The sequence below is a fragment of the Python bivittatus genome, unplaced genomic scaffold (assembly GCF_059951505.1).
Source record: "Python bivittatus isolate LINGU-HERP-01145 unplaced genomic scaffold, Pbiv_v1 ctg000020_np1212, whole genome shotgun sequence".
Classification (NCBI taxonomy): Eukaryota; Metazoa; Chordata; class Lepidosauria; order Squamata; family Pythonidae; genus Python; species Python bivittatus.
This window is the reverse complement of record NW_028277030.1, coordinates 42342197-42353146: the sequence shown is the minus strand read 5'-3', so window position 1 is coordinate 42353146 and position 10950 is coordinate 42342197. Positions and strand designations below refer to the sequence as shown.

At 38.1% G+C, this 10950-nt stretch overlaps 1 protein-coding gene and 1 long non-coding RNA gene across 3 annotated transcripts in view; one reads left to right on the top strand and one right to left on the bottom strand.

Moving 5' to 3' along the window:
* Nucleotides 1–3353: 3353 nt before the first annotated feature.
* On the bottom strand, nt 3354–8925 carry SDHAF4 (succinate dehydrogenase complex assembly factor 4). The gene is made up of 3 exons (XM_007437030.4): nt 8768–8925; nt 7169–7321; nt 3354–4988 (listed from the first exon to the last, which is right to left on the bottom strand). The coding sequence occupies exons 1-3, from the start codon at nt 8826–8828 to the stop codon at nt 4879–4881; spliced, it is 324 nt and encodes a 107-aa protein (XP_007437092.1). The 5' UTR covers nt 8829–8925; the 3' UTR covers nt 3354–4878.
* An 87-nt stretch (nt 8926–9012) lies between these two features.
* The window catches only part of LOC112541721 (uncharacterized), a 47995-nt gene continuing 46057 nt past the window's right edge, over nt 9013–10950 (top strand). For both annotated transcript variants that reach the window (XR_003085684.2, XR_015795595.1), the window contains exon 1: nt 9013–9147. This is a non-coding gene — a long non-coding RNA (uncharacterized LOC112541721). The remainder of the gene's footprint in view (nt 9148–10950) is intronic.

The window sequence follows — 10950 nt, the reverse complement described above, 5'->3', positions numbered from 1 at the left end:
GGCCTTGGGGAACTTTACTACAAAAGTACACTTAATTTTCAGGAAAACAAAAGGAAGAAAATCATATACTGTAATTCTAGGGAGTAAAGCAGGAAAGTAATGGGGTATCCTGAAGAGGTTATGGGTGCTCCTGAACATCAGGAACTTCCTTATTGTAACCTTTTTATTGTAAAATCTGCTCACCTGATACCTACAGTTGAGTTTGTTCATAGAACATCCTTACTTACAATTAACTGAACCATGGTTTATTGTACTAACCCAATTTTCTGAATTCCTGTGGCATTCATAGGCTGATGTGCTAAGCTAATATAAGGTTGGCTAATTTGCAATTTAGTGTGTCTTTTGAACCCAGTGGGTGGACTGCCTTTATCATAAAATTATGTATTATCAAACCAATTATCTCAACACCTCTATTTAAATGCATCCATTGGGAAAATTATTCCATTGTACCTTGGCATAGGCCTGTATCTTTAAAAGTTTGATATCTCCAAAATTGCTGTAGTCTGAGAAATGGGAGTCTGATTTCTTCTCCATTATGTTCTAGCTTTCAAGTGATTGAATTTGTCATAACAGTGTTAATTCTCAGGTAAAACAACAACACAGTTTCATGATAATATTTTTGTAGGAACACCTGAAATAACAGAAAAATATGCAAAGCTTTTGGAGAACTCTTTATGTGGAAGGGCTTCAAAAAGGATGCTTTCCAGGGGGTGGAAAGAAGCAAGACTAAAAATTAACCATATCTTATCTTAGATTAAGACACAGAGCCAAGTTCTGTTCACTTGAGGGAGTTGAGGGCCCCCTCAAACTGAATTAGGTCAAAATGAAATACTGTAGGTGGCTACATCATGACACAAATCCCACATTTATGTAACCATGGCAGTCCCATAACTGAGATGTCTTCATTCAAATTTCCCTTTTAAACTTTTCACATTTCTTAGTCTTTAGTCATGTGTGTGTGGACTCTACAAACCAACAGCTTCTGCTTTAAGCTGCATTTTCCTTAATCCCTCTGATCCAATCTGAAGACTATTATTTTCTCACAAGTTTTTTATTTCCATAATGATTTTGTTAGAAGAGGATATATTTAGTATTCTTTCTGAATAATTCTTTGTCACTTCTTTGGAAATGTGTTTTAGAAAATATGTACGAACATTGCTAGGCATGCTAATAATGCCACTTGGTTACATGGAAGCCCTACCCTACGAATTCTTGCTACCTGTTTCGATGTTCTCTTCCATCTGAGGGTGCGTTACATGTTGCCTGCCTTTCAGTAGCTCTTGAAACCAGTGAAATCCAACTGAGGAGTCCCAGAGCAAGAGTCAGGATCAAATCACTGTAGCTTTATTAGGGTGATGTCATAAAGATACATTATGAAAGGTTTCTTTCTTTCTGAAACATATACAGGTAGTCTTCACTTAATGTACACTCATTCAGTGGCTGTTCAAAGTTACAATCGTGCTGAGTGAGGGGTACTTACGATGGGTCCTTGTAGTTGCGGCTGTCACAGCATCCCTACAAACATGTGATTGAGATTCAGGCACTTGGCAACCGGCACACGATTGCAATGTTGCATCATCACTCAATCACCCAATCGCCATTTGTGACCTTCACTGCTGGCTTCCAACAAGCAAAGTCAATTGGGAAGCTGACCCAAGATCGCAAATGATGATCATGTGACCGTGCGATGCGGCGATCGTGCGGGATTCACCTAACGATGGCAACTGGGAACTTGTAATTATTCTTCTTGCAATTATTAGGGATTATTCAGTTTATTTGGTTTAAACATTGATAAATGGCCTAAATAATGTGATCATTCCAGTACATTTTACAGTTAAAAGTTCAGCAGCCATTTCCTCCATCATATGATTAAACTGTGTTCATACATCTTGAAAAATTACTTGCTTCATAATACTTTAAATAGAAATCAAGGAATATTAGAAATATTACGAGCACATCGCTTAGCAACAGAGTTCCTGATCCCAATTACCATCAGTGAGGACTACCTGTATTACAAAACAAAAGAAACCAATAACATTATACAACATGGACAAATATTTATATTGTACCCAGATCCACTGTCTTTTCACTGTCAATAGGGCTATAGTTTTAACATCAGGCTAGCGGTATTATTTTCATCTGTAATGCTTTAAGTGTCAGTGCTTCTTATCATCACAAACGCATTTTACCTTAGCAAATGTCTATTGTACTAAATATAATATGGTGCATCAGAAATTGTATTTATTTCATTTACTGTGAAGAACAGAAATGTATTTTTGTTTCTGTTGTGGTGAGGAAGTACATGATCAAATACCAAGCAAGTCACATCATAAAAATGGTATATACTTAAGTATTTGTGACAGATGTAGGTTTATTTAGCATAGTACAAAAATAGTTACCATAGTGCAAATAAGTACATGGTACAGTTGCTTTACTGTATTGACCTTCATTTTCTACTTCATCACCATAGCAGAAAGAAAACATACATTTCTACTTATTTCTTAGTTATCTTTTTCTAAAGATAAAAAAGGCCATAGTCTGTTTAATTTTGTTTATAAATTGGCAGAATTTTAACCAAAACTGGTATCATATGAAATGGGGTTTTACACTTAAATTCTAATCTAAACAAGCTAAGAAGATAAAGCTTGGAAGATTTATAACTGATAATGGGAAAAATTAGACTGCAGGAATATGACCCCCCTGTGAGATTTGCCCCGTTCGACAGAGAAACTCTAGTGAGACGTGTGGTTCACAAAGAAGGTTTACTCATGCGTCACGTAGTAGTCACAAGCAAAGCCAGGACTGGCTTGGTACAATTGCATCACTTGTTATATTCCCCCCTTCCCGCGCTTTTTCCCGCCTCGTGATCGCGTTGCAGCTGTGGACTATTAGGCCCCCCAATGTCCCCCTTGATCGTTCATGATGGCAGGGTCGGTCAGAGTCCATTGTCCTTGATTGCCAGTCCCCCTCCGGCTGGGTTGGTCCCTCCCTGCTACATGCAGACCCGCGGGTTCTGTGCTGCGTTGCGATCTTGTTTCGCTGCCCTGCGGCCCCGTTCCTTGCATGCTCGCGCCGTTATCAGTTCATAGTTAAAAGCTTCCGCTGTGGTTTTCCTGTTTAGCTGGCCGCAGGTGGCTCGTTAATTAGCGGCGCTTTCGGTTCCTCTTTTCCCCGCTAGCTACCGCCGGTGGATTCCGCGTGGTCTGGTTGCGAGCTTCCCTGCAGCCCCGTGCTTCCCTGAAGCCTCGTGCTGACCGAACCTGACACCCCCAAGATTTCCAAACATGAAGAAAAACTTTCCCACCATATCAGAAAACAATGAAATTGGGGAAAATATTTTGAATATTCCAAAAAAAAAAAAAAATTACCCACTGTCACTAGATTTATTTTGACACAATGAATTTCTATGGACATTGCATCAACATCAATATGCTATGTTCTAAGGCACTGTGGATACAAATGAACCACATATACATTCATATTCAGAAAACCTGGGTGTGCTTCCATTTGAGAATACACATTTCTAGTCTATTTATAAACAAGCTAATAGGTTTTATAAGGCAGCTTTTATTTAAATAAGTCACTGAACCAGACAAGTAAATGATAGCATAACCCAGACTGCCAGTTCATCTAAAAATACAGATAAACAATTAAGTGCAGAGGAACAATGAATAAAAACTATATTGGGATAAAAAAATATAACAAATTCAGAGTTTATCAACTTTCTAAAAAGAAAAATACATAAATATGATAGGTAATGATAAATAATCATCTTGTAATTGTTAGGGATTATTCAGTTTATTTGGTTTAAACGTTGATAAATGGCCTAAAGAATGTTATCATTTCAGTACATTTTACAGTTCAGCAGCCATTTCCTCCATCATATGATTAAACTGTGTTCATACATCTGGAAAAATTACTTGCTTCATAATACTTTAAATAGAAATCAAGGAATATTAGAAATCATTTCCTTTCCATTCTTTGTGTGATGGAATGTATCTATGAGGAGGAGAGTGATGTGGGAGAACAAAACTATCAGGAGGGAGCGGGTGCATTCCAGACGGGGAAAGGAGATAAGAGACAAGGCAGTCCTCAAGGGGAATGTGGGAAGCAAAAGAGGTTCAGGATAGCTACTCCCTAGAATCTCCCAGGGTATATTCATTGCATAGATTTAGTTTGGCAAGATTCTGTCTATAAGGTGTAAGCAAATAAAGGAACTATACTTGACTGGACTGTTTCACTGTTGTTCTTGGGCTGGGTCTCATGCTTTGGTCTATAAGTAACAAAGACTGAAATTACTCCGCAAACTCCAATTAATGAACTGTTCTTGTCATATTAAATCCAACTTAGAAGTCTTATTTGAAAATTAAATAAATTCAATAAGAAAAATAAATTCAACAAGATTTTTTTTCAATTAAGTATGTTTAATATTGCAACACTAATAAAATCCTATCAATTCCTATCACCATCATGGAACTTCATCAAAATGTCAAATACTCACTTTGAAAATCTATAAAGTGAAGTCTACTTTTACCAGACCTCCATGTAATGGATTTCACACAGAGGACTAAGTTTCTATTGTGATTTACACATTTGCTTCATAATGTTGTATCATCACCCAAATGACATAAATTCTGCAATGCCCCATTCACCAATTCAATAGACTGTCCTCAATAGTGGAGAACCCCTCCTCACATTAGTCCATTAAAACGCAATTTCACTATATTTAATCACATATTAAATGTGGTTAAATGCTACAAACATGACACTTTGTTGCAGATAAATACAGAGATTTTGATTTATGTGAGTAAAGTGTGATTTTTTTTTCCTCTATTGGTTTTATCTTCACCCAAATGTCACTCCCAGAAAAGGAGCTTTTTAAAAATCAATGCAGCGTCCTTTTCGTTCCCAATCTCCATAACGAGTTGGTTCCGGGCCTCTGGGACCACCCTTCTCTTTTGTCATTGGATTGATATCATCTGGAAATTCTAAAAAAAGAGAAAATATATACAAAAATGCTAATAAATAGCAGCTCTATTCAAATATCATCCATAGTTTGACTATATGTGATATTCCTTGATTCCATTTGAGAGTTCTCCTTACTGCTGGCACTCAGTTCATCATTAGCACAAGAGCAACAATTGTCCAGCATTTTTGTCTGCTAGTTCTTAATCAATTTGATGAAAGGCAATTTGCTTTTGAAATGCATTTCAAATAAAAGAATTTTGGTGATGTTTTTATGCATGCATGTTTTATTCTTGCATTTACAAAGTTCTGAGGTAGCCAAGGAATACTTGTGAATATCTTGTCTTATACTATACAATAATCTCTTTAGTGGCCTGCAGCCTCCCTGGCTTTCCATGTTTTAATAACATCCAAGGAAAGATGACATGAGGGATGCTTACATTGGGCTTCTTAACATGGGACGTGGGGCCACTCAAGGAAGCTCCAGAGTAAAGGAAAAAAGTGTAAAAGTATTATCAGCTACCACCAGTATTAAAGTAACAATAACACCACCACAAGAATTTGAAAGGAATCATACAGTGCCCTAGGATAAGATAGAACATAGAAACCTATTTCACACAAAGGACATTTTTGCAAAATTAGAAGCCAGATTCTGGCACAGCCTTATTTATTATATAGGCCAAATTAATTGACTGCCTACTTGTTCTACCTTTACCAATGAGAATAAAACTACCATGATACACCCAAGTAGAACTCAAATGGTATGGTAGTTTGATATTATAGGGGGTTTGAGGTCTCGTTTAGGCATAAAAGCCAGCTTTGGACTTTGGGCCTGTCACTCTCTCGCAGCCCAACCTACCTCACAGGGTTGTCATTAAGGGGAAAATAGAAGGCAAGAGTATTACATATGTTCGCTGCCTTGAGTTGAATGAATACACACACACCCCCACACACACCCCCACACCTGTCAACTTCCAGTTTCAACATGACTAGTTCCCCTTAAGAGGTAATGAATTTTTCTACAAACTATGCTGAGATTATTAAAACATTGAGATTAGCTTAAATTTTCCCAATATCAGAACACATCAAGTGACTTATCTAAAAACAATTCAAATTATTAATATAACATAGAATTGTAATAAAGGAATAGAGCAATATTTTGATTCAAAACGTATATAACAGACAGACAGGATATGGCTAGAATCACACATCATACTAAATTACTTGTTGAATAAGAGTTTTATGTTTAACAAAGATACGAGTCCATAAAAATAAATTAAACTTCTGTTTCTGACTTAAATCCAGGAAAAACAGCTTTTGCTAACTTCAGATAAAAGACTTAACAAAAGACTGGATATTATAAATTTATAGGAAGTTCTACAAGCAATAGCATATGGGAATAAACCATTTTAGGAATGGTTCCCAGGTTACACAATTACTTAATTATAGGCTTTTTAGGACAATCTGTAATGAAAAAAAAATATCCATGGGTAGCAACTGACAAGCACACTAAAAAAATAAAGTGTAAACTTATTAATTTATTATGCTCATTCCTAACTTTTTGTGACACCACACCTGCATGACACATTTGCCCATGACTCAAGGGACAGAGATAAATCTGAGCCAACATATTTTGCTGTACTTCAAAAGAACAGCATTTTTAAAGTAAATTATATTAGAAAATTCAAAGTTATTCTAAATAAGTGATTTAGCTACATGAAGCTAAATCTAACTGTAGCTTCATAGCATACATTATGTAGTTTCCTTGAACTGAAATAGAAAAACTCAAAGTTAATGATGTGCATTTTGTCTAAAACACTACATATCACAGAATATAATTACTTAATTGTATATTCATAATATTTAAGCAATAAAAGGTATTTGGAAAGTCAAGGAAAAAGTGTAAAGTAGCTAAAGATTTAATGAGACATCATGTAGGAATTCTGTCTTGTTAAGAGATGGACATAAAAGAAAAGTCTAGCTCAGAGTTACAAAACATGAAAAATCTAAATGGAGAATATATGGGACATAAATATTTTCAATTTCTCACTCAAAATCTTTTCCAGAAGATTGGATAATCTTCCAGACATAATTCCATAGATTAATTTCCTTTACTACTTCACAAAATACATTTATAGCATTTCAAGACTAGATCTGTTTTAATACCATTTGTTATATTTATATTTTACACACCTGCACTTACTTTCTAGTGGCTCCTTCTCTAGGCTTGATTCTTCTGGCTTATCAAAACGACCTACTGGTGTTTTTGGCTTCTTAAGGGGTTGCTTGGTAGATTCAGTATTTCCTTTTGTACTAAAGCTAGTACTTCCCACAGAACTGCGCAGAAAAGCTGACCCTATTACATATAAATATAAGATTGTTCAAAAGTATGTTGTAGAATTCCTAGATTTCCAATATCCAATGGAAATGGACAAAACCAAAAATGGTTACTACATAAGAAAAGTCTAATATAAATGTGGATGCATACTGAACATTTAAATATAGATTCCTATCTGCGTCAGAGGCCAGTTTAAGAAGGAAGAGGCACAGAGTCAGAAACAGGATGTGCGCTAAAGAGAGTGCATCTTCTTCCCTTCCTGAAAATAAAGCAGGCTGTATATGAGCATCTGCAGGATCACATTAAATATTAATGATCATCTGCAATCAGCATCTCGCTACAGTAACCAGAGCAAGGTTTTCATTGTGATCACAATCTCCAAGATAGACAGACACCAAAGTCTTTCTCTTTGTTGTGGAACTTTACAACTAGACCACATTTGTAGCAGGGCTAACTGCTGTTTTGAAATTCCATTAGTGCTAACTAGAAATGGAAACTACTCCAGATCTGGGCATCTTTAATATGACAGAAACCACATACCACATTGTGGTTTACGGGGTCATGCAGGAGATAGTCCCCAATAGCAATGTATGTGGTACCCTTAAATCTACCAGCGTGCTCAGAATTCTGTTCCACTACATATAATACATTTTTCTTCCAAAAAGAAGTATTCATATGTATTGTTTTTCTTTTTTACCTATAAGCTGCCCAGAGTCATCAAGAAGTCTAGCAGTCTTGAAACTGGATAAAATAAATAAATATTTCTTCTACAACTCTCTCTCCTTTATGCACCTTTCTTGCCAAATGTGAGGTAAGTCAAGAAATAGCATATTTTTGAGTACAGATCCATCAATAATTCACTTCCGGCTCCACAATTCCACTTAAAAAAAAAAAATCCAACCTCTCTGTTTCACAACCCAATTAGAGAGAACAACTCTTTCAACAGACTAGTGGAACAACGCTTGTTAGTAAATATAATTTTATTGGGAGGGGGGAGAGGAGGAAACGATTGTGTAGCTAGTTAAAGGAATGAATTTGAACTTCATGAAAAGTCTACCTGGCCAAGGTAGGGACGCAAAGATAGCGGAAGAGAGTGAGGTTGTATATATCCACATACCTCAGAATAACTCCGATTAAGTACGTGGGACTTACTCCTAAGTATGTAGAAATGTACAGTACTGTGCAAGCGAGGCGCAGAAATTGAGGCTTCAGCCAAAGAATGGGAACAACGTGAAAAAAAAACGCGCTGCCCCCTTTATGAGCGACGCCGCCGAGAGGACAAGGGGTCCCTGCACGAGACGGTGAGCGCCGGCAGGGCACCTCACAGCCCAGGCAGAGGATGCAATACAGGGCTGGCCTCTGCAGCATCTGCCCCCCTAGAAAGGCACGGGGCTGGCCTACCGGCTCTTCCCGCCTCTCCGGTACTCGCGGCCCCCCCGCCTCCAAACTCCGCTCCCCGCTTACTGGTTTGTCCGCCGGCGGGGAAGAAAGCACGGCCCTGCTGGAGCGACAGCCTCAGAGCCATTTCCTGTCGGGACCAGCGCCCACTCTCCGTCCTGCGGCTGCTCTCCGCGCCTCCGATGGCCCAGCGAAGCGGGCGGCGCTTGTCCAGGAAGCCCCACCTCCCGCCCGCCTCTTTCCCTCCGGCCTCCTGACGGAGGAGGGCTGCTCGCCAGCCTTCTTGGAAAGCTGCCCTTTAGAGCTCTCTGCCGCTTTTGACAAAGAACGTTGTACTTTATTTAGAGGAGATATAGAGGAGGTCGGATTCTGATTCGGTTCTGTTCTGGACAAGGCAAGAGACTGGATGGCAGGGAACGTGGGTCTCCGCGGGATTTTTCGCCGAGGTAGAGCTGCAATGGAGACTAGGATCGTGATCTGTTGCTGCAACATACCATACAGACTAAACAATACGTAGTATTTTTTAACGACACCCTTTCCTATTTTTGACAACGTCCCATGAAGCAGTCTAAAATGGGAACGTGAGAAACTGTCGTAAGTTGGGGCATCACTTTGACTTACAGTGCTAGGTCCTGCCTGAGCAAATTAAAAGATTAAGGTTCTCGAAGTCTACTTCCACTCTTAGTGGCTACATGGATACCTCGATGCGGTCTTCTTGGCAACGCTACAGATCTGTTTTGCCACTTCAAGGATGTTTTTAAAACGTCCAAATCATTTTTAGAGACCTCGGATTCCCTGGAGGTTTCATCCAAAGTCTGACATCACCCTTAAGGCACTATTTTGTCTCAGATATGCTAAGATGAGGTTTGCCAAATACCTGAATTTCACACATGCAAAACCTAACCAACCACATTATGGTTTAACATGATGATCAAATTCAGGCAGTGACTCAAGTGTGGTAGGGTAACCTAGTCTGAGGCTTAGTGTGTTGTGCAAATGCAGACAAATGATGAGATACTAAATTGGGGAACCTGTCTGCACAACAACTGGCCTTCAGTGCACTACAGCTTTTCTTTTGTTTTCAAAAGAAGGGTGAACACTCTATAAAGCCAGTCTTTAGGGACCATCTCTTGCCACAATGGTGGAATGGAGGGACGTGCATATACTGGTCATGATTTGGGGCTCATTTTATTTAAAACACTTGTACTTAAAACTGCACAAAGGCTAACACGTTTGTTCCTGAAATTGCAGATTTTATGTCTGTACAACTCAGTAAAAGCAAAAATAAATAAATGATAGTAATAGGAAGCAGGGCTATAGTTCTGGAAATTTTGGTGACTCAGTGGCCTGGGCATCAGATTTACCAAAACAGAAGGATCTGACTTTGAGAATAAGAATAATCTCTCTCCAACAATTTGGGACCGAGAGAAAATGATTCCATCTGAAGCTAAAATCAGTTAAGGGTTGAATCCAAGAGATTTCTAAAAGAAAGTCTACAACAGTAGAGTCTAGTGCTGCTATGTTTACTTCAACTACATTCCCTAAAAGTAAAAACTATATCGCAAGAGACTGGGAAACAGTAACATTACTTTGCAGGTTGTCATATATCATTGTGGCTCTTCCCTTCAACAAACACAGACACAACAACATTGGATTATTCTAGTGTAATCGTTGCCCAATCATACCTAAAATGAACTCTGTGATTCCTCTATTTTTAATTAAATAGGATAGCAATAATCTTCCCACCGGGGAAAATTAGGTGTAAGGTTAAGCTCTTTCTGTGAAAATTAAATCAGAAACTTTTCTCTATTCAGTGGTTATGTTCACATAACTTCAAGGTTAATTAAACCACATTTTACTAAATTCATCCAATAGCCTAGATTTACAAGACACACTGAACCATAATTTAATCACACTGACTGGGTTTGTACAACACTGAGACAATCACATTTTAGCAGAATATGATACAGCAAAGTTTGTCAGTCATTGCCAAGTCTGATTGTTGACTGAAAAGCAGGAACAGACTTTTTTTTTGCAAACTGAACTGGTAGAAAAATGGTTATACTGTAGTTTTTATCTTATATCCATTTCTAGAATGCTAACGACATGCTTTCTTTTATGGGGAAAAATGGAAATCTTGAGATTATGACCCATCCAGGATGGGTCAGTTAGCCATTCTCTGTATGGGGAAAGTGATTTGAGGTCCTTACAGAGATTGATAGTGTACCCAAACTCTATTGCAGGCTGAA